Source organism: Rhinoderma darwinii, chromosome 1, assembly GCF_050947455.1.
Source record: "Rhinoderma darwinii isolate aRhiDar2 chromosome 1, aRhiDar2.hap1, whole genome shotgun sequence".
Lineage (NCBI taxonomy): Eukaryota > Metazoa > Chordata > Amphibia > Anura > Rhinodermatidae > Rhinoderma > Rhinoderma darwinii.
This window is the reverse complement of record NC_134687.1, coordinates 180975481-181000760: the sequence shown is the minus strand read 5'-3', so window position 1 is coordinate 181000760 and position 25280 is coordinate 180975481. Positions and strand designations below refer to the sequence as shown.

The following is a 25280-nucleotide window of genomic DNA, read 5'->3' as shown; positions in this document are numbered from 1 at the left end:
TCCTCAGTCTACACCTCCTGGCAGTGTGGATCATCGATTTTCTTTGCCACTTCCTGACCGCTATGATGGAGACGCAGGGACCTGTCGTGGATTTTTGAACCAGTGCCAGATCCACTTCACCCTGTATGCAAGAGCATTTTCATCTGATGGCGCAAGGGTCGCTTTCATCATCTCTCTCCTCACTGGCAGGGCCCTTGCATGGGCGAATCCTATCTGGAAGAGACAAGGACCAGAGACCCGTGATTTCCAGGGGTTCTTCCGGACATTTTGCACGGTGTTTGAGGAGCCTGGACGAGTCTCGTCTGCTGCAGCCTCCTTGCTGAACCTACGCCAAGGAGACACCTCCTTAGGCGAGTAAGCCATCCACTTCCGCACCCTGGCGGGAGAACTGTTGTGGAACAATGAGGCCCTGGTGGCTACATTCTGGCAGGGATTGTCTCCAAAGATTGTCGCTCGAGATCTACCGTCTACCCTGGATGACCTCATCCCTCTGGCCGCCCGGATTGATATAAGGATCCGAGAACGGCTCCAAGAGGCTTGTCGGGAGGGAGGCCTTACTAGTCCGGTTCCTACTTTGCAGCAACCCCTGTTGTCTACAGATGCCGATCCTCCTAAGGAGTCTGTGAGGATGGACTAGTTTAACCCCTTAATGACCAGCCTATTTTAGACCTTAATGACCCAGCCATTTTTTACGTTTTTCCATCGTCGCATTCCAAGAGCTATAACTCTTTCATTTTTGCGTCGACATAGCTGTATAAGGTCTTGTTTTTTGCGGTACAAGTTGTATTTTTTAATAGCACCATTTTGGGGGACATATTATTTGTTGATTAACTTTTATTAACTTTTTTTTGGGGGGGAATAGAAAAAAACCTGAAATTTTGCCACGCTTTTTCGCATCTTAAATCTACGCCGTTTACCGTGTGATATAAATAACACAATAACTTTATTCAGCGGGTTGTTACGATTGCAACGATACCAAATTTGTATACTTTTTGTATGTTTTACTACTTTTTGTGTCTCCATGTTTGAAGAGCCGTAACGTTTTTATTGTTCCGCCGATGCAGTTGTATGAGGGCTTTTTTTTTTGCGGGAAAACTTGTAGTTTATATTGGTACCATTTTGGAGTAGATGCGACTTTTTGATCACTTTTTATAACATTTTTTTTAAGTCAGGATTCACAGAAAACAGCAATTTTTCCATAGTTTTTTATTTAATTTTTTACGCCGTTCACCGTGCGGGTTAAATAATGTAATAGATTTATAGTCGGGGTCGTTACGGACACGGCGATACCAAATATGTGTAACTTTTTTAATTTATTTTGTTTTTTTAATAGTAAAGGAGTTTGTAAGGGGAAAAGGTGGGTTTTTCATTTTTTTTCAATTTTTTTTTCAATTAACTTTATTAAATTTTTTTTTTACTTTTTTACTAGTCCCACTAGGGGACTATAATATGCGATTCTACGATCGCTATTATAATACACTGCAATACTTCTGTATTGCAGTGTATTACTGCCTGTCCATTTAAAACGGGCAGGCATCTGCTAGGTCATGCCAGAGGCATGATCTAGCAGGCATTCATGGCAGGCAGACCTGGGGGCATTTATTAGGCCCCCGGCTGCCATAGAAGACACAGACACTCGGCGATCTTATCGCCGGGTGTCGGTGGGAGAGAGAGGGAGCTCCGTCCCTCTCTCCAAAACCACTCAGATGCGGTGCTCGCTATTGCACACCGCATCTGAGGGGTTAAACATGTGAGATCGATACGTATATCGATCTCACACGGCAGAGCAGGGACGCTCCCAGCCCTCAGCTGCCTCTGGCAGCTGAGAGCAGGGAGATTTGACGGCTCCCTGCTCTGTTTACTCATCCTGATGCAGTGCCGTAAAAAGGCATATGCATCAGAATAAAGCCCGTTAGTGGCCGCCGTTAAAAGTCGTATTGGCGGTCACTAACGGGTTAAGCTATCTACCCAGGAGAGACAACGCAGATGCACTTCGGGACTCTGTCTATATTGCGGCCTCGGAGGCCAGCTTGTGCGTCTGTGTCCCCAAAAGCCCCAAATCCTAGGGTTGGTAGGAGAGACAACCTTGGGTAAAGATGGACTTCCATCTAAATTGTCCATACCCGTGACCATAGTGTCCGGCAAGAGAACGCATCGGATCTCTGCGTATCTGGACTCTGGATCAGCTGCTAATTTCATTCGTAGAGACCTGGTGAATCTTCTCCAATTGCCCACAACTGCTCTGGAGAGGCCATTGATCGTTGCATCAGAAAATGGACTACCTCAGCAAGACCCAGTTATAGCTGTGACCAAGCCGCTGAGGCTCCAAGTTGGACCCCTCCACTTCGAGCTTTTATCGTTCTTTGTCTTGTCTAAGGCCATTAACCCCATGCTACTGGGCCTGTCTTGGCTCCGACTACATGCCCCAGTTCTGGACTGGAACTCTATGGAGGTTCTCCAGTGGGGTCCCAAGTATCACAACCGTTGCCTGCTACAGATTCGTTTCGCTCAGCCTCCTCTGCCCCGGTCATTGGCAGGATTGCTTGGTCATTATGCTGCAACTTTGGACGTCTTCAGCAAGAGGGAGGCGGAGACGCTGCCCCCACACCGGGCATATGACTGTCCTATCGAGCTGATTCCTGGTGCATCCCTTCCCCGTGGTAGGGTATATCCTCTCTCCCAGCCAGAGACTTTGTCCATGTCCGCCTATGTTAAGGAGAACTTGGAGAGGGGCTTCATACGGAAGTCTTCCTCCCCGGCAGGAGCCGGGTTCTTCTTTGTCAAGAAAAAGGATTGTTCCCTGCGTCCTTGTATTGACTACCGGGGTCTCAACCAGATCACGGTGAAAAATAAGTATCGGTTGCCACTGATCTCAAAACTGTTTGATCGTATACGTGGTGCCAAGATTTCGACTTGTGACGAATGGAAGACTGCATTTAACACCCGTGATGGACACTATGAATATCTTCCAGGTCTTCCAGGAGTTCGTTAATGACATCTTCCGTGACTTCCTCTGTGTTTGTGTTGTGGTCTATCTTGATGACATCTTAATTTTTTCTCCAGATCCTATGACTCATCAGAGACATGTCCGTCAAGTTTTGCTGCGGTTAAGGGGGAATCGTCTGTACGCCAAGATGGAGAAGTGTGTGTTTGAGAAAGATGCTTTACCCTTCCTGGGCTACATCGTCTCAAATCTAGTTCTCAAGTTGGATCCTGAAAAGGTAAAATCCGTTCTGGAATGGCCCCGCCCTCAAGGCTTGAGGGCCATACAGTGCTTTCTGGGATTCGCCAATTTTTACAGACAGTTCATCCCAAACTTCTCCTCACTGACATATCCTATCGCTAACCTCACCAAGAAGGGCATGAATGCCAAGGTGTGGACTCCTGAGGCAGAGACCGCATTCAATAGCCTGAAGAGTGCCTTCATGTCCGCCTCTATCCTCCATCATCCAGAAGTTAGTCGACAGTTCTCGTTGGAGGTGGACGCCTCATCCGTCGGTGCTGGTGCACTCCTGTTCCAGAAAGGTTCCAAGGGCAAGTTAATGGTATGTGGATATTTCTCTAATCTCTTCTCTTCCGCAGAACGCAACTACTCGATTGGGGATCGGGAGTTACTGGCAATCAAATTGGCCCTGGAGTAGTGGAGACATCTACTAGAGGGCGCAGCTCACCCTATCCTGATTTTTACGGACAACAAGAATCTCACCTATCTCCAGACGGCCCAACGGCTGAACCCTCGTCAGGCCTGGTGGTCATTGTTTTTTACTAGGTTCCAGTTTGAGCTCCATTATCGCCCGGCCGATAAGAATGTGATGGCCGATGCCTTGTCCAGGTCATTCAAGACAGAGGACACCATGGAGATTCCACAGAATATTATTGATCCGTCTTGCATTGTCTCTGTCAACCCCTTGCAAGTTAAAGACATCCCTCCAAGGAGGACCTTTGTGCGCCTGACTGACAGAGGGAGAATCCTCCGCTAGGGACACTCCTCTAGACTGGCAGGTCACGCGGGTACATGTAAGACCCGAGACCTTATTGCCTGTCATTTCTGGTGGCCCACACTGTCCAAGGACATTATGGACTTTGTTTTTTCCTGTTCAGTGTGTGCAGTTAACAAGGTTGCTCACTCGTGCCCGATGGTCCCTGGCAGAATATAGCTATGGACTTTATTACTGACCTACCTCTCTCTGCAGGATGTAGTACTGTGTGGGTGGTGGTGGATCGATTTTCAAAAATGGCCCACTTAGTTCCTCTGACCGGCCTTCCTTCTGCTCCTCAACTGGCCAAGCTTTTCATCCAACACATCTTCCGCCTGCACGGCTTGCCGCGGCATACTGTGTCTGATCGGGGGGGGGGGGGGTTCAGTTCACCTCGAAGTTCTTGAGAGCCCTCTGCGGAGTCCTCGTGTGAAGTTGGAGTTCTCCTCAGCCTACCATCCTCAGTCCAATGGTCAGGTCAAGAGGATCAATCAGATCTTGGAGAACTACCTACGCCACTTCAACTCCAAGCAGCATGATGACTGGGTGCAGCTGTTTCCGTGGGCTGAATTCTCATAATAATCACACCAGCGAGTCCACAAGGAATACACCTTTCTTCATTGTCTATGGCCAACACCCACGAGTTCCTCTCCCGGTGCCTGATACGTCCAAGTTACCAGCAGCTGACACTGCTTTTAGGGACTTCCTGCAGATCTGGCAGCAGCCTCGATCCTCCATCCTACTGGCAGTCGACCGCATGAAACGGAAGGCAGACACAAGGAGAAGAGAACCTCCTCAATTTTTCCCTGGCACCAAGGTCTGGCTGTCCTCTAGGAATATCCGACTGAGTGTGCCATCATACAAATTTGCTCCCAGGTTCCTCGGACCCTTCGAGATCCTACAACAGATCAACCCTGTCGCCTCAAGATCCCCAACTCCTTCCATGTCTCCCTCCTGAAGCCGGTGGTTCTGAATCGCTATACCAAAACTCCTAGCCCTGCGGTTGCCTCAAGTGGCCCTTCAGACACCATCAAGGTTAAGGAGATCTTGGACAACAAGAGGGTAAGAGGAAGAACTTTTTATTTGTTGGATTGGAAGGGGTTTGGTCCTGAAGAGAGGTCCTGGGAGCCAGAGGAGAACCTCAATGCTCCTACCCTTTTGAAGAAGTTTCTCTCCCACTCTGGCCCCAAGAGGAAGGGGCATAAGAGGGGGGATACTGTCATGTCCATGGCCGCGGGCCATCAGGTTCATTCACTTTCTGACGGCCGCAGCCATGGGTCTGCAAGCGCTGGCCCCAGTCTCCTCCTTGGGAGACGCTTACCTTGGCCGGGTCCCATAGGTTAATGTCTAAATTAGCCCATGAGTACCCTGGACTATAAGAAGGGCCCAGCCCCTTTCTCCCATGCTTGAGCATTGTTGTCGTACTCTAAGTTTGTCTAGCAAATGGTCTCCTAGTGTTTCCCAGTTCCAAGTATTTCCCGTTCCTGTACCTGTATCCTGTATCCCGTGCTACCTGGTCCTGTGCTGAGCTGTAGTCGTGCTGTGCTGTATTCCATGCTTGTCCTGCTACACCATGCCTGACGTCTGCCTGCTGCCTAAGTCCCAGCCGAGCCTGTCATTGCTGCTGTCCGAGCTGCCACAGGTACACTATACGAACTATAGACTGTGTCCTGTTGGCCAGCTGCCATACCGTCAAGGCGGTACGGCCCAGTGGGTCCACGCACCCTACGTGATACTCAGTACATAAATATAGTACCAGAACCAAGCTCAGTACATAAATACAGCACCAGAACAAAGCTCAGTACATAAATACAGTACCAGAACCATGTCCAGTTAATAAATACAGCTCCAAAAACAAGCTCAGTACATGAATACAACACCAGAATCAAAATCATAACATAAATACAGCATGAAAATACATTCATTACATAACAGCAGCAGAACTAAGCTCATAACCAATACAGTACCAGAACCAAGCTTATAAACAATACAGTACCGTAACCAAGCTCATAACACAATACAGTACCAGAATAAAGCTCAGTACATTACTATAGCACCAGAACCAAGCTCAGCACATAAATACAGCACCAGTTCAAAGTTCAGTACATAAATACAACACAAGAACCAAGCTCAGTACATATATACAGCACCAGAACAAAGCTCAGTACATATATACAGCACCAGAAAAAAGCTCAGTACATAAATGCAGCACCAGAACAAAGCTCAGTACATAAATACAGCTCCAGAACCAAGCTCAGTACATATATACAGCATCATAACCAAGCTAAGTACATAGATACAGCACCAGTACAAAGCTCAGTACATATATTCAGCACCAGAACAAAGCTCAGTAGCTATAAAGGATCTGCCAGACACAGCTTCTGTGTCGACGCCCGTGGTTAATCAGTCTGCACCTGCTCCTAGGTCTGATAGAGTGACTCGATCTGACCTTAATACAGCACCAGAACAAAGCTCAGTACATAAATACAGCGCCAGAACAAATCTCAGTACATAAATAAAACACAAGAACTAAGCTCAGTCCATATATATAGCACCAGACCCAAGCTCAATACCTATATACAGCACAAGAACTAAGCTCAGTATAAAAATACAGCACAAGAACTAAGCTCAGTACATAAATACAGCACCAGAACAAAGCTCAGTACATAAATACAGCGCCAGAACTAAGCACAGTACACAAATATTGAATAGAATAATTTTAAGAAGAAAATCCTCAGCCCTGGTATAGTGCCAAGGGACTGGCGCAGGGCAAATGTGATGCCTATTTTCAAAAAGGGCTCTAGGTCTTCCCCGGGTAATTATAGACCAGTAAGCTTAACATCCATTGTGGGGAAAATGTTTGAGGGGCTATTGAGGGACTATATACAGAATTTTGTGACAAATAGTATTGTAAGTGACAGCCAGCACGGTTTTTCTAAGGACAGAAGCTGTCAAACCAACCTGATTTGTTTTTATGAAGAGGTGAGCAGAAGCCTAGACAGAGGGGCCGCTGTGGATATATTGCTTTTGGACTTTGCAAAGGCATTTGAAACGGTCGATCATAGACGTCTAATGGGTAAATTAAGGACTATAGGTTTAGAAAGTAAAGTTTGCAATTGGATTGAGAATTGGCACAAGGACCATATCCAGAGAGTTGTGGTAAATGATTCCTACTCTGAATGGTCCCCGGTTATAAGTGGTGTACCCCAGGGTTCAGTGCTGGGACCACTATTATTCAACTTATTTATTAATGATATAGAGGATGGGATTAATAGCCCTATTTCTATTATTTGCAGAGGACATCAAGCTATGTAATATAGTTCAGACTATGGAAGATGTTCGTGAATTGCAAGCGGATTTAAACAAACTTAGTATTTGGGCGTCCACTTGGCAAATTAAGTTTAATGTAGATAAATGTAAAGTTATGCACCTGGGTATGAACAACCTGCATGCATCATATGTCCTAGGGGGAGCTACACTGGGGGAGTCACTTGTTGAGAAGGATCTGTGTGTACTTGTAAATCATAAACTAAATAACAGCATGCAATGTCAATCAGTTGCTTCAAAGGCCAGCAAGATATTGTCGTGTATTAAAAGAGGCATGGACTCACGGGACAGGGATGTAATATTACCACTTTACAAAGCATTAGTGAGGCCTCATCTAGAATATGCAGTCCAGTTCTGGGCTCCAGTTCATAGAAAGGATGTCCTGGAGTTGGAAAAAATACAAAGAAGAGCAACGAAGCTTATAAGGGGCATGGAGAATCTAAGTTATGAGGAAAGATTGGAAGAACTAAACCTATTTAGCCTTGAAAAAAGACGACTAAGGGGGGACATGATTAACTTATATAAATAAATGAATGGCACATACAAAAAATATGGTGAAATCCTGTTCCATGTAAAACCCCCTCAAAAAACAAGGGGGCACTCCCTCCGTCTGGAAAAACAAAGGTTCAACCTGCAGAGACGACAAGCCTTCTTTACTGTGAGAACGGTGAATTTATGGAATAGTCTACCGCAGGAGCTGGTCACAGCAGGGACAGTAGATGGCTTTAAAGGCTTAGATAATTTCCTAGAACAAAAAAATATTAGCTCCTATGTGTAGAAATTTTTTATTTCCCCTTTCCCATCCCTTGGTTGAACTTGATGGACATGTGTCTTTTTTCAACCGTACAAACTATGTAACTATGTAACATCCACATTTGGAAAAATATATAAAGAGCTTTATTTAGACATAATATAAAAGTCCATGAGACACAGGTAGGAAGTGTTACCGCTAACGCGCTTCGAACAAAGTGTTCTCACTCATAGCATAACGTAACACACTTAGGACATGTGTTTTAAAATCAACATCGACCAATACGGTAACATTTAAGGTCAGAAAGAAACGATCACACTTTTGAGGAACAAATTAATTAAGCTGCAGGTTTCAGGCAGCCATACCTATACATAGAAGCTAGTTCACACTAGTTTTGATGGAAAAAAAATAAATGCGATAATGTACAACCTTATGGGAAGAAACCCATAGCACACATTGATTAAATGGAATAGAGGACAAGTATTGAACCAGAACCAATACAATGTCCTCTAGATAGGTGCTATGGTGCTCCCTGTAGATAGTGCCCGCTAAAAAAATATATATTATATACTCACCTGTCCCACATTATCCTCTAGTAATGCAGGTCTGGTCTTTTATGACCAGGCCTTATCCAGCGGAACGACGCAGGACTGATAGTACTGATAGTTCCCTTACCTAAATAGCGCAAGTTAGACTACTCAATTGTATTCGCGTCCTAAAGATGCAAATACAATTTAAGGCAGGGGGACGAGGTCGGGATCCCACTTCTCCCTGATTCCACAAACTGGTTGTAATCTTAACAAGGAGGTCGGGTTGTGACCCTTGTTAATGACATGTGAAACTCAGGGAGAATCACTACCAAATAGCCAGGGCTACAATAACAGCTAAATAAAGAAAAGTTGAATGCACTAAAATGTATCAGTTTTATATAGTTTATATATCAGTATTATATATAAACTAGAAAAATAAGGTTGAGTATTTGGCCAAGAGCTATCTCATATGTAGGGCCGACTTCAAGGGAATCTGTTACCAGGTTTATGCTGCCCTATCTGAGATCTCTCCATATGGAGTTCTCGATATTCATGAGAAGTGTGTAGCCATGCCCACTTATCGCTGATTGGTAGCTTTCTTCCTATGCACAGTATGGGAAGAAAGCTGTCAATAAACGGCCGGTGGGCACTATCTTACCGGTATTTTCACCTGATAAATATGGGCTCCATGAAAAAAAAGGGATTTTTAAAAAAACAACTGAAGATTGACAAGTAAGGCTTCGTTGACATTTGTGTTCGGTATTTCCGTTGTACTGTTTCGTCATAGGAGCAGAACAACAAAAATACTGAAGCGAATGATCCGTTGCATGATAGACGCCATCGGTGCCCTACGGAACCTATTAATTTTAATTAGTTACGTCGGATTATTACTATGGTTTATGCAGTTTTACCGAACAAAATGGCGCAGCATGCTGCACTATTTTGTGTGGTATTTTTGACCGGATCTGTGACCGAGCCCTTTAAGGGAGCCTCCAATGCAGATGTGAACGGAGCCTAAGTAATACAGCGTTGGAATTCAGGTCTCTGGCACCACTTTATGCTGCCCTCAGATTCCCTTTAAAACACTCCTCAATAGATGTCAATAGATAATTTTTTGACTTTTGTTTCTTATGTCCATGTGGCTGCTGTAAAATAAGTTTTTGAATTGCTGTTCACAGCCCAGAGATGCAGATGCCACCATTATTATGTACACAAACAGAATAAAAAAATATAAAAAAAATCAAAACAGATTAGAAAAAAAATTATTGTTTCAGTATCTGGTTTTCATTATATATATATATATATATATATATATATAAATGGATTCAATCCCTTTAATGTCTCATATTCCATATGAGTCAGTCTTTAACACATCTTCCTGTACTAAACAGAAACTAAAAAGTTTTTCTTGGACTGTTGTCATGATGACTTCACTTACAAAATTTATGTTTTTATGTGACCCATCTATCTCCACAAAGTCTTAAGGCCAGGATCACACACACAGTTTTGATGCAGTTTTTTGGTCCGTTTTTTTAGCCAAACTCAGGAGTAAGCTCAAAATAAAGCATCTGCTGTACTTTATAAATGTCCTTCCTCTTGGATTCACTTTTGGCTTTGACTAAAAAAAACTGAGCCAAAAACGGCACTGAAAAATGCATCAAAACTGTGTGTAATCCTGACCTAATAGTAGAGCACAGATAAAGGCATGTGTTGCATGATCGTTCCAAAGATCGCATGTAGGGGGACAAAAAAAAAAGTTTAATAAAAAGTTAAGATAAATTAAAAAAAAATACAAAAGTAAACTAAACATAATTGATATCACCGTGTCTGGGAAAATCCGAACGAACAAAATAAATAACGGTATTTAATCCGCCAGGTGATCGCTGTAGGAAAAAAAAATTCACAAGAATTGCTATTTTTTGGTCACTTCACTTTATAAAAAAACCTGGAATAAAATGTGATTAAAAAGTTGCATGTACCCCAAAATGGTACCTGTAAAGACTACATCTCGCCCCACAAAAAAAACATGCCCTCACACCACACAATCAACAGAAAAAAAAAAAGTTATGGTTCTCCGAATACAACACAAAACATTTATTTCTTAACAAATATTTTTTTGGGAAATTTAGTAAAACATAGAAAACTATATTCATTTGGTATTCCTGTAATCATATTGACCAGTAGAAGAAAGTTAACATGTCGTTTTTACCGCACAGTGTATGCTGCAAAAACAAAACCCAAAAAACAAAGCAGAAATCACCGTTTTTTTCCCATTCCACGCCACAAAGTTATTATTTTTTTCAGTTTCCCAATACATTATATGGTAATTAAATAGTGCTATTAAAACTACAACTCGTCTCGCAAAAAACAAGGCCTATGGCTATATTGACGGGAAAATAAAAAGATTTTTGCTCTTGGAATGCGACTACTGAGATACAAAAATGAAAAAAATTTAATTGCCTGTGTTTCCAAGTGATTAATGATCAAAGTTGTTAGAAACCAATTTAATAATCTATGCAGATACTGAGGTGAGTGAGAACAACTTCAATCCTTCCATTCAGGCTGAAGGTTAAGGAAAAGCCAACCGATAACTAAACATCTATATCCTATTAACAAGATGAAAACAATGTTTAACAGATGGACTGTTCTATGTGAATTTACATAAATATAAGTAACTTAAACATTTAATGCATTACTGGACCATAACCTGGGTAACTTATTCTGATTAAAGTGAAGCAGACTTTTGTAGTATATGGAATCTGGTGGTTTTCCACAATTTGTGGAAAACAATAAAAAAAAGTAAAAAACCTCAGTCCATTCACTTGCTATACTGCAGTGGCAATGCCTGCACAGTGACATAACGTAATATGTCCACATTGCTAAATTGCTACCACATATGGAGGAAACATCAGAGCTTCAGCGCCGATTCTAGCTTTTCTACTGCCTGAGGCGAAAATTTTAATGGCGCCCCCATATCTTGATTGACATCCTCCTGGCTGTTCCACATCACTACCAGCCTCTTCCAACTCTTGCGGATGCGCCAATACAGAGTACATCTTGCTGCATGGTGCCTTCCCATGGAGTACAAGGCAATGTCACATCCTAGAGAGCTGGAGGACACTGGTAGTGATGTAGACCAACCAGAAAGATCTAATAAGCATGGAAAGGTGGGTTTGGAGTCAGCACTGTGTGACTCTTCAGTATAGCGGCACCAACCCATGACCTTTAAACAGTAATTAGAATACAGCGTGTACTGTTTTTAAAAGTTGACTTTACAGATTTTGTTGCATCTGAAAAAACATTCAGGGGAATGTTTGGAAATATTGTCAGGTCATGTATTACTGCATGGTGGCAGTTCAAGGGGGTTACAACTACCTGACAGGTTCCCATTAAATAGACAATGAATTGCAACAATTTCATCTGCCCTGCAATTTTGTTATTATAAATACAGTGAAGGAAATAAGTATTTGATCCCTTGCTCATTTTGTAAGTTTGACCACTGTCAAAGACATGAACAGTCTAGAATTTTTAGGCTAGGTTAATTTTACCAGTGAGAGATAGATTATATTTAAAAAAAAAACAGAAAATCACATTGTCAAAATTATATATATTTATTTGCATTGTGCACAGAGAAATAAGTATTTGATCCCCTACCAACCATTAAGAGTTCAGCCTCCTCCAGACCAGTTACACGCTCCAAATCAACTTGGTGCCTGCATTAAAGACAGCTGTCTTAAATGGTCACCTGTATAAAAGACTCCTGTCCACAGACTCAAATAATCAGTCTGACTCTAACCTCTACAACATGGGCAAGACCAAAGAGCTTTCTAAGGATGTCAGGGACAAGATCATAGACCTGCACAAGGCTGGAATTGGCTACAAAACCATAAGTAAGACGCTGGGTGAGAAGGAGACAACTGTTGGTGCAATAGTAAGAAAATGAAAGACATACAAAATGACTGTCAATCGACATCGATCTGGGGCTCCATGCAAAATCTCACCTCGTGGGGTATCCTTGATCCTGAGGAAGGTGAGAGCTCAGCCGAAAACTACACGGGGGGAACTTGTTAATGATCTCAAGGCAGCTGGGACCACAGTCACCAAGAAAACCATTGGTAACACATTACGCCGTAATGGATTAAAATCCTCCAGTGGCCGCAAGGTCCCCCTGCTCAAGAAGGCACATGTACAGGCCCGTCTGAAGTTTGCAAATGAACATCTGGATGATTCTGAGAGTGATTGGGAGAAGGTGCTGTGGTCAGATAAGACTAAAATAGAGCTCTTTGGCATTAACTCAACTCGCCGTGTTTTGAGGAAGAGAAATGCTGCCTATGACCCAAAGAACACCGTCCCCACTGTCAAGCATGGAGGTAGAAACATTATGTTTTGGGGGTGTTTCTCTGCTAAGGGCACAGGACTACTTCACCGCATCAATGGGAGAATGGATGGAGCCATGTACCGTAAAATCCTGAGTGAGAACATCCTTCCCTCCACCAGGACATTAAAAATGGCTCGTGGCTGGGTCTTCCAGCACGACAATGACCCGAAACATACAGCCAAGGCAACAAAGGAGTGGCTCAAAAAGAAGCACATTAAGGTCATGGAGTGGCCTAGCCAGTCTCCAGACCTTAATCCCATTGAAAACTTATGGAGGGAGCTGAAGATCCGAGTTGCCAAGCGACAGCCTCGAAATCTTAATGATTTACAGATGATCTGCAAAGAGGAGTGGGCCAAAATTCCATCTAACATGTGTGCAAACCTCATCATCAACTACAAAAAACGTCTGACTGCTGTGCTTGCCCACAAGGGTTTTGCCACCAAGTATTAAGTCTTGTTTCCCAAAGGGATCAAATACTTATTTCTCTGTGCACAATGCAAATAAATATATATCATTTTGACAATGTGATTTTCTTTTTTTTTTTATATATATATATATATATATATATATATATATATATATATATATATATATATATATATATAATCTATCTCTCACTGGTAGAATTAACCTAGCCTAAAAATTCTAGACTGTTCATGTCTTTGACAGTGGGCAAACTTACAAAATCAGCAAGGGATCAAATACTTATTTCCTTCACTGTATATCCTATATAATTACAGTACCAGAACAAAGCTCTGACATATATACGGCACCAGAACAAAGTTATGTACATAAATACAGTACTAGAACCAAGCTCAGTATATATATACAGCACCAGAACAAAGCTTAGTTCATATATATAGCTCCAGTACAGAGCTCAATACATATATACAGTACCAGAACAGAGCTCAGTACATATTTACTGCACCAGAACAAAGCTCAGCACATAAGGACAGCACCAGAACAAAGCTCAGTACAAAAATAGAACACCAGCACAAATACAGCTCAGTACAGAGATCATTTAATCATTTACAAATTCAGTGTAACCCCTGCCGTATAGGTTTGTACTGTGTAAAACTACAGCTCCCAGAATGGCCCAAACAACGGTAAGAAGTTGCTGTTTCACAAATAAAAAAATCATAACACCCTTCATCTCGCTGCAGATAATACAGTGACTGCAGTACTGATTAGAGGTAAAATAAACATTTACATTGAGTGATTCACAGGTGACGTCTTTTCTTCTACATCAGGTCCAGACCTCATGATGACTTCTCCTGGCAATGGCCCAAATCAGCAGTTTGCCGCTCAGATGTCTTCAGCTTCTCACTTTTCAAACATTTCCGCACCGATAAGTGAAGATAAAATTCTCATGGTGCCACACACTACGTCCCTAGATATAAAAGCCCTATACACTGCACCTCTAATTATAATAGCACCATACACTGCGTCTCTGATTATAATAGCACCATACATTGTGTTCCACACACACAGTGCCCCCTGTAGATAATGGACCTTATAGAGCCCCCTGTAGATACTGCCCCTCATAGAGCCCCCTGTAGATAGTGTCCTTCAAAGCGCCGCCTGTAGATAGTGCCCCACATAGAGCCCCCTGTATACAGTAACTCCCACACATAGTGCCCCATAGAGTCCATAGAGCTTCCTGTAGATAGTGCCCCATGGAGCCTCTTGTAGATACTACCCCCCATAGAGCCCCCTGTAGATAGTGCCCTCCATAGAGCCCCCTGTAGATAGTGCCCCATATAGATCCACCTGTAGATAGTGCCCCACATACAGCCCATTGTAGATGGCTGCCTAGAGTCCCCTCTAGATAAGGCCCCTCCTGTAGATAGAGCCCCCCTGTAAATAGAGCCCCTGTAGATAATACCACTCATACTGGCAACTGGAAAAAAACTAAACGTTACATACTCACCTAACCCTGTTCCTGCATCGTCCTCTAGCAACGCAGGGCTGGTCTCTTCTGACCAAGTCCGGTGAGTCATCGCCCCACTTGCGGCATTGAAAGGCGCTGAATGGCAGGGCATTCAATGAGACAGGTTGCGTGATGATGTAATTTCGCAGCTTGCATCATTGAATGGCATGGCAAGGAACTAATGTTCCTTGTCATGCCAGTGCTAGTGATCCATGTAATTGTATCTGCATCCTATAGACGCAGATACAATTATAGTGCAGGCGGGGGTGGCGCCGGTTGGTTTTAGTGACACCGCCGCCCTCTCAGAGAGGCAGCAGGCTGCTGTCTGAGGCGAGAAGCTCATCTCGCCTCATCGACGGTGCGGCCCTGCACAGCAGCATACAGTCATTGAATGATACAGATATGTGACTAAATGAACATATATTACAGGAGAATGCACTGTGCTAGCAGAATGTCCTCATCCAGATATATAATTGATTGTTTTTTAGGGTAAGAGATACTAGGAAAGATAATAGATTCACCAGAGTCATAGTACAATGGCCTATTAATGCAGTTATAGACACCAAAGTGTACCATGTTTCCTAACAAAAAAGAATGAGGCATCCTGCAAGCAGACACCTCATCCTCTGTGCTCTTTAGTGACTGCTATGGCTGTGCCACCTGCAGTTACACCCATGTTGTTGGCAACATCCCAGAACCATCTGAGAAACTTTCATGTTCACGCTCATTTTCTTTGCATCGTTTTGTAATTGGCTCTGGATTTGATTATTATATTTCCGTAAGAATGGATTTTGTTTGGAAAATTTACTGTTTAACACCTCTTGACACTACAGCTTAGACCCTTTACATTAAAAATTCTAAATTAGCACTAAATGAAATTATTTGTATACATTACCTTGCAGAATGAATAGCGTGATACATAATAAGATTGAACAGTCTGGCTTTGGGACAATATTCCACTAAAATATAATTGCGCTTAATTGAAATCCTCCTGTTTGTCAGCACTTCTAATAACGTGTTTACTGTTCTTAAGCAGGGCCGGCCCTAGGATAGATGGCGCCCTGTGCGAAATGATCTATCGGCGCCCCACCCCATCATTAAAAAAAAATGCCCCATAAAAAAATTATAATGCCCCTTTAGTGCCCCCATATAGTATAATAATAATATTTAATAATATAATATATTACAACCCCTTCAAGGACACAGTATTTTGTCCTCTAATTGTGCACACAGTATTATGCCCCCTGTAGTACCCCTACACAGTATAATGTCCGTTTAGTGGCCCCCACACAGTATAATGCCCCCCTGTAGATTTTGCCATATAGCCTCCCTGTAGACAGTGCCATAATCCCCCACCTCCTTTTTGTAGATCGTGCCATACAGCCCCCCACACCTCCCCCTTGTAGACAGTGCCATACAGTCCCCCACCTCCCCCTTGTAGATCGTGCCATACAGTCCCCGCACCTCCCCCTTGTAGACAGTGCCCCCAAACAAAAACAAAAATTGTACTCATCTAGGCCCCGTTCCCATGACTAACTGAGCTGCTCCATGACGGGACCCTAGTACAGAGTTTCCCAACCTTTTCGAGGCAGCACTGGAAAAACAAAATTTCCTCAGGGCCCCCCTACCAAAAATTGTTTTGAGAAAGACAGAAAACGGCTAAGAACAAGCACGCCACTCGTAGGGCATGTTCACACACGTTTTTTGTAAGGCAAAAAAAAAATCTGCCTCAAAATTCCTTCAGCAACTGACAGCGTTGTGTGACCTTTTTTTTGTGTTTTTTCTTAAGCTGTTGAAGCGAATGCAAAAGACGCAGGAAAAAAAAGCTCCAAACGAGCGCCGCAGGTATCTTCTGCCTCCTATTAATTTCAATTGGAGGTCAGAGGTGGAAACCACTTGAAGACCATCAGCCCCCCACTCACAGAAAAATGACCATCAACCCCCCACTCACAGTAAAATAACCATCAGCCCCCCACTCTCAGCAAAATGACCATCAGCCCACCACTCAGTAAAATAACCATCAGACCCCCACTCACAGATTCCCCCTGTAGGTAGCGCCACACAACCCCTTGTAGGTAGCGCCACACAGACCCTTGTAGGTAGCACCACACAGCCCCTTGTGGGTAGCGCCACACAGGCCCCTTGTGGGTAGCGCCACACAGCCCCTTGTGGGTAGCGCCACACAGCCCCTTGTGGGTAGCGCCACACAGCACCCTTGTGGGTAGTACCACATCGCCCCTTGTAGGTAGCGCCACACAGCCCTTTTGTGGGTAGCGCCACACAGCCCCCTTGTGGGTAGCGCCACACAGCCCCCTTGTAAGTAGCGCCAAACAGCCCCCTTGTAGATAGCGCCACACAGCCCCCTTGTAGATAGCGCCACACAGCCCCCTTGTAGATAGCGCCACACAGCCCCCTGTAGAGTGTGACACACAGCCCCCTGTAGGGAGGGCCACAGAGCCCCCTGTAGGGAGTGCCGCACAGCCCCCTGTAGGGAGTGGCGCACAGCCCACAGCCCCCTAGTTGGTAGTGCCACACAGCCCACAGCCCCCTGGTTGGTATAGCCACACAGCCCACAGCCCCCTGGTAGGTAGTGCCACACAGCCCCCTGGTAGGTAGTGCCACACAGCCCCCTGGTAGGTAGTGCCATACAGCCCCCTGCTTGGTAGTTCCACACAGCCCACAGCCCCCTGGTTGGTAGTGCCACACAGCCCACAGCCCCCTGGTTGGTAGTGCCACACAGCCCACAACCCCCTGGTAGGTAGTGCCACACAGCCCCCTAGTAGGTAGTGCCCCACAGCCCCCTGGTTGGTAGTGCCACACAGCCCACAGCCCCCTTGTAGGTAGTGCAAGGACTACGAAATGACCGATAGCTGGCGGGCAATAGACATTCAAGAAAGGACAACTGTGCAGGAGAACACAGAATACCCAGCTTTCCCAGCTATCAAATAAATGTGTGGAAATAAACTAAGTTATAACTTTTATTTAGTCTGAGTAAAGGATTAATCCTTTTAGCTAAATTAAATAAAAGTTATATCTTAGTTTATTTCCACACTTTTTTTTATACCTGGGAAAGCTGGGTATTTTGTGTTCTCCTGCACAGTTGTCCTTTGTAGGTAGTGCCACACAGCCCACAGCCCCCCTGTAGATAGCAACCCCCCCTCCTTCCAGTAAAGATAGCGCCACCGTAGCTCCCTAAAGGAGCGGAATCCCTGTGTTGTCGGGGATTCCGGTCCTGGAGTGCTGCTTGATGCCTCTGTACATATATGGACAGTGACATCAGGGAAAACTCCTGAGGCGGAATCCCCGGTCACAGCATTGCAGACTCTATGATCGGGGATTCCACTCCAGGAGAAGCCAATGACGTCATGGACACATATCTATATCTATATCTATGTAAACACATTATACCCTAGTTAATCAAGGAGTTGTTGTAAACTGCCAATTTCTGAACGAAAAGGACTTACATGGTGCAGGTCCATTTTACGCGACAAACACAGTGTACAGTACCTTCATTGCTGTAACAGACACATCATCGCTGCTCTTATCCATGCGGCTGTGTCTGGCACTGCAGCTCAGCTTCATTCACTGAATATGGTTGAACTACAGTACCAGACACATTTGCACATAAGGGTATGTTCACACAGAGTTTTTTCAGACGTTTTTCAGGCCGTAAATGCCCGAAAAACGGACGAAGAATCGGAAGCAGAAAGCCTTCAAACATCTGCCCATTGAAATCTTCTGTTCCGATGGGCCTTTTTTTTACGGGGCCGTTTTGAAAAAAATGGCCGCGAAAAAGAAGTGCATGTCACTTCTTGGGACGTTTTTGGAGCCATTTTTCATTGACTCCATTGAAAAACAGCTCCAATAACGGCCGTAAAATACGCCGCAAAAAACGCATCTCCGTATTTTCAGACGTTTTTGGTCACTGCGTGTGAACATACCCTTATTCGGGCGTTTTACGCCTCGAATTACGCCTGAAAGAATGGCTCCATTATGCCTACAAACATCTGCGCATTGCTTTCAATAGGTTTTACGGTGTTCTGTTCCAACGGGGTGTAATTTTACGCGTCGCTGTCAAAATATGGCGCGTAAAAAGATGCCCGCGAAAAAAAGTGCATGTCACTTCTTGGGACATTTTTGGAGCTGTTTTTCATTGACTCCATTGAAAAACAGCTTCAATAACGGCCGTAAAATATGCCGCGAAAAACGCGAGTTGCTACAAAAACGCCTGAAAACAGCTCCGTATTTTCAGACGTTTTTGGTCACTGCGTGTGAACATACCCTTACTGTATTAAAAGGGCCATGACACTTCAGCAAACGCCAATGACCTTCTGTTGATCTGTTGAACCTCCAGAGATCTCACATTAACCCCTTAAGGACCAGGTCTGTTTCGGTCTTAATGACCAAGCATTCTTTTTCGTTTTTTCCTTCCCGCTTTCCAAGAGTCATAACTTTTTCATTTTTACGTCAATATAGCCATATGGGGGCTTGTTTTTTGCGGGATGCGTTGTATTTTTCAACAGCACAACTTTGGGTGTATATATTATATTGCTTATCTTTTATTCATTTTTTTATGGAAGGAATTGAAAAAAACAAACAGCTATTCCAGCATAGTTTTTCGCGTTTCAAATTTACGCCGTTTACTATGCGGTGTAAATTACATGTTAACTTTATACTATGGGTCAGTACGATTACGGCGATACGAAATATGTATAGTTTTTTTATGTTTTACTACTTTTGCACAATTAAAACACTTTTAAACAAAAATTATTTGTTTTTGCATTGCCGCATTTCAAAAGCCGTAACTTTTTATTTTGTATGTCGATTTCACCATATGAGGACTTGTTTTTTGCGTGACAAGATGTAGTATTCATTGGTATCATTTTGGGGTACATGGGACTTATTGATTACATTTTATTGAATTTTCAGGTGGGAGGAATGGAAAAAAAACATAATTTTCGCCGTTGCTTTTGTGTGTTTTATTTGTACCGCGTTCACCCGGCAGTTAAATTAATGTGTTAACTTTATTACTCGGGTCATTTTGATCGTTCGTGGCGATACCATATATGTGTGTGTTTTCTGTTTTTTTTTTGCACTTCTAGAAAATAAAAGCACTTTTTTTTGTTTTATTAAAATGTTTACTGTCATTTTTAATTTCTTTTTTTAATAAACTTTATTTAACTGTTTTAATAATTTTTTTATTAGTCCCTCTAGGGGACATTACCATGCGATCTTCTGATCGCTTATCTAATGCTTTGGTGTACTTAGTATACCAAAGCTTTACTGCCTGTCAGTGTAAAACTGACAGGCAATCTATTAGGCCATGCCTCTGGCACGGCCTAATAGGTATACAATCAGGGCAGGCCTGGGGGCCATTGTTAGGCCCCCGGCTGCCATGGCCAACCATCGGCGGATGTCGATTGCATTTGCGGGTTGCCTATCGGTGACAGACGGAGCTCACTCCCTCTGTCAAAAAACGTAAATGTCGGGGTCGCTATTGACTGCGCCATTTAAGGTGTTAAACGGCCAGGATTGGAGGTTTCTCCAATCCTAGCCATTGCCATTGCAGTGGGAGCTCGGCTGTCAGTCACAGCCGGGTTTCCGCGGCTATCGTGCGGGCACAGCTTCTGCATTCTGTCCCGTGCATGTACGTGATTATGCGCCAATGAGTTAAAAAGCTTGCCCAGGTTATGTGTGGCATTGCAGCTCAGCCTCACTCACTTCAATTAAGCCGAGCCACAATACCAGACAAAACCTATGGACAGGTGTTGCGCTGTTTCTGAAAGAAAGCAGACATGTTTTTCTAATGCTGTACAGTCCCTTTAATGGCTGATCCTAAGAAAAGGCTCTTTTATATGTTTTACATGAAAAAGATAAATCACACATAGGACACCAGTTATGACAGGCACATTCTTTATGGTGCCATCTTTTTACAGCCCTGAGCCATATTAGTTTACAAAAGCCATAAAAAATGTGTAGTTCGCACTCTAGCAGGGACAGTAAAAATGCCTGCCATTCTCTATTTTTTCCTGTGCTCAAAATTGGCACAAAAAATCATTTAAATACTAAGAAAGCCTTGCATTAACTGAATGGAATTTTTTTTAATCACCACAAATGATTAATCTGGGTGCTATTTAGCAGAGGGTAGGGCAGACACTGGATACAGTCCATGCCCCCAGAGGAGTAAACTGGTCTATTGAAATACATCTATTGAAACAACTATTTCTCTATTGAAACATATTTGCATTGAAGTGACATGCCAGGCAAATTTGTCCCTTTAAAGGGATTGTATATATATTCAAGGAATGGAAGGATGGTTTTGTAGGAGGTTTTTTTTATTTCTCCTCCTTCCCCCTTGGGAAGTTGGGGCGGGCAGGGGTATTGATGGAGACTCTGCAATGACACCCACTGACTGTATTGTCTGGCAAACCTACAGGCTCTAGTCTGAAGGAATTCCAATGACTAATTACAGTTGGAGAAATATATATTTTTTTGTTTTTAGTGACACTCTAAAGTTAAACCCTAAAGGAACAACTTACAGAATACCTGAATTTAATTCCATTTGAAACTTTGCCTGATGCACAGAGAAAGCCTGGATCAATTAATTACGCTGGAGGAACTGAAAAGTTCATAAAAAAATATAAAAGGGAATACAGCTCCTAGATTGGATGGATTTTGAACTATATAGGAAATTTAGAGAAGAACTATTGCCTGCCCTGCTAAGGGTAATAAACTCTGCAGTAGAGGTAGGTAAATTACCTGCTACCATGACAGAAGCCAATATTAATTTGATTTTAAAACCTGATAAAAGTGCTCTGGAAATGGAATCATACAGGTCGATTTCATTACTGAACACTGAAGCCACACTTTTGGCGAAAGTGTTGGCGAGGAGATTGGCCAGGATAATTTCCACAGTGATACATACTGATCAAAAGGGGTTTAATCCAGGTAGATCGGTCAGACAATGAATTTGTAGGGTATATGGAAATATCCAGGTGCCATCAGGGGTGGCTTCCCGCTCCATCCTGTCCATAGACGCGTTTGACAAGATGGAGTGGGGCTATCTTTGGGTCATTATGAAGAAACAAGGGTTTGCAGATTGTTTTATTAACCTAGTCAAATTATTATACACTGGGCCTAGGGCGAATATTAATATAAATGGTAAGAATTCAGAGTTTTTTGTTTAACCAGGGGTACTAAGCAAGGTTGTCCTCCCTCCCCCCTGCTATTTGCATTAGCTAGTGAAACGTTGGCTAGTTTGATAAGAAATGATAGTAACATCATAGGATTTGGAGCCAGGGGGAGAGAGGACAAAATAGTTATTTATGCAGACGATCTTTTATTATTTTTAGCTGATCATGAGGAGAAGCTAGAATATTTAATTGTTAAGATTCAGGAGTTTGGATACTTCTCGGGTCTAAAAATAAATTGACATAAGAGTGGTTTATCCGGGAGCTAATTTTAAGTATTTCGGTAGAAAAATCGCAAATGAGATTAAAAAATTTGCAGCTTTGAATCTTTACCCATTGATAAGGAAGGTGGAAAGAAAAGTCAAAATTTGAAGTGAACTACCTATATCCAGAACAGATAGAATAATTTTGATAAAATCAGTTTTGGTTCCGAAGCTTTTATGTGTCTTTGTGGTAGCTCCCATTTGGATGCAAGATAAACTGTTTAAAATAATTATAACGTTGCTAAACAGTTGAGTCTGGAAAATTAAGAGAGTTCGCATGAAACATGAATATCTATGCCTTCCAAGAATAAAGAGTGGACTAGGATTTCCTAATGTTAGAGCATACCACTTAGCAGCGCAACGCCAGTATATAAAGGAATGGAGGAATGAGGTTTTTAGTACAGCTGTTAACTAGGAAAGCTAAAGGATATTGCACAGACATATAGGAGGTTTTAGAATCAGGACTATTAAATTCTGCGAATTTTAAACAAAATTCCATTAGCTGTATATTTACATAAATGTTGGATACTATTGGGGAAGGATTTGGATCGTAGGGGGTCGTTGGATTTTTCGCCGTTATGGCATAACATGAACCTCAATGAATTTAAAGATATTCAAGAATTACCTCCTTTGAAGTTAAAAGGAATAAGGATGATATTGGATGTTGCGGAGGGTGGACAATTAAGCCATGGGAAGGATTGGTGGAGGAATTTGGTTTATCAGAAAAAGAGAGATTTTCATATGCTCAATTGGAATCTGCAATTATACATATGAAAAAAAAAAAGGGGATTTTTAATAAACACTCTATGAGTGTAATTTATAAATTGTTATGAGAACAGGAGACTGGGAAAAATAAAACCCTGTCAAGTATATATAGACATTTAATAGAAAGGAAGATAGAACAGTTAAAATGTAAAAGTGCTCCTAACTGGGAGAAATAGTTGAACACAATTAGGGAGATTGAATGGGAAACTGTTTATAAAAACATTAAGAAAATGTCAATTAACCTTAATCACCAGTTGATTCAATTCAACCTAGTTCATAGATTCTATTATCCTCCTCACTCGCTGGGTAAAATGTATATAAGTAAGAAAGATATTTGTCCCAGATGTGGAGAAGAAGGGGTGGATTATACTCATATTCTTTGGAAATGTGTGGTAATATTTAGGTTCTGGGATGAAATCTTCTGTGAAATCTCTGAATGTCTCGAAGTTGATATTTATTTCTTACCACAGTTGGTGATATTAGGAGATGACTCAGAAGTAAATATGTCAAGGAAAAAAAAAACAGTTTAAGAAAACTCCTGTTTATTGCTAAACTGCAAATTGTAAGAAAATGGCACTCAAATAGTCCCTTAGAAGTTAAAATATGGAAAAATAATGTTGAAAGTATAATGAAATATAAGAAGTTACAGTATGGGGAATCAGAATAATAATACATTGTGGGGAAAATGGAATTGAAGGAGTTGAAACTAGGCTGGTCTTGAGAGTGGGAAGGGTGGGATTAAAAAAATATTTATTTATTGCTTGTTGATTATGTATACAACTGGAATCTGTGATAAACTAAATGAAATTAAAAAAAGTTACACCTTGGTTTCCTCTCTAGTGGCAGAGAATGGGATGCTTTAAAACACTGAATTATGTAATTTAATCCACTTTGATTAAATTTTACTACAAAATAAATCATGAAAAAGCCAAATCACAGAATCTTCCATTTCAGTATAGTCAAGTAACTGTTTTAATAATATTTTTCAGGTTATTAAATGCAAAGCTGCAGTGTTGTGGGAGCCACACCAAGCATTTAAGCTTGAAGAGATTGAAGTTGCACCGCCAAAGGCCCATGAAGTCCGAATAAAGGTAAATAAAACATATACCTAACCTTTTCAGTCAGTTCATTACAATTTTTTTTTTTTTATAATTTGAAAAATAAATTAACAAATTGGAGGAAAATGCATTGGATAAATCTGTTATCCCCAGTAGAAATTAGATATTGAATACCATCAGATTCAACAGGGAAGGTCAGAATCAGTATCATGTTCCAGCTTCGAAGTTTGGCACACACAGGAGTTCTATTCTCACCCAATCAAAGTAGAGTGTAAAGCTCACCCTCTCAAATTTTATTGGCTATGGGGCTGGTGGGGAATATTTTTCCTTCTGTGTACAGCTGGATAAGAATTAAGCTGGATTAACAGCTACACTGATCATTACTGATGTATAATCTCGTCCGTGTTGATGCTACTTCTATAAATGTAAGGCCTGATTCACACAGGACGCGATGTCACGCATCCACCATAGTTGAGAGTCTATGGAGTGATGCGTGATGCGTGAAAAGATAGTTCATGTCCTATTTTCCCACGGACCCTTCACACGGTCCGTTGAAACAACGGCTGTGTGAACGGCCACCTTGAATTACATAGGACGTTGAAACAGCGGCTAATAGATAGAGATAGGAGAGCAGGATTCTCCTCTTCTATGTGTGCTGAGTATAAAAGACATTATAATAGTTAGGCATTACCCACAAGCTCAGGGAAACTGAGATTTAGAAATAGAGTCTGCAGATAGGAAAACTGCAAAAAAAAAAAAAATGCCATTAGAATTACAAAGTCCCTTTATTAACAAAAAATCCCTCTATGCATGCTGCAGCTGGAATCTGTTGGTTGATCAAAATAATTAATCTACTAGTAGTGCTGGAGGCAACAATATTCCACACTCCACCCTAACCCATGAAGAAAAGGCAGCTCTTAAAAAATGGTAACATCTTCTACACCATCTTCAGTGTCAGCAAAACCCTGCTCGAAAGTTGCAATGACCCCAACTAAAATGGATAATGAGAAAAGGGAATAAAGAATCTTTGCTGTATTTCCCTCAACTTGTCTTTAACCCCTTCCCTCTTTAGCCACTTTTGACCTTCCTGACAGAGCCTCATTTTTCAAAT

General features: G+C 42.4%; 1 protein-coding gene across 2 annotated transcripts in view; it reads left to right on the top strand.

Annotated features, from left to right (window-relative positions):
- LOC142757550 (alcohol dehydrogenase 1-like) overlaps positions 1-25280 on the top strand; it is a 122153-nt gene that overhangs the window by 9140 nt on the left and 87733 nt on the right. For both annotated transcript variants that reach the window (XM_075860628.1, XM_075860627.1), the window contains exon 2: positions 24101-24202. In XM_075860628.1, the coding sequence (XP_075716743.1) occupies positions 24101-24202 (102 nt within the window). The remainder of the gene's footprint in view (positions 1-24100; positions 24203-25280) is intronic.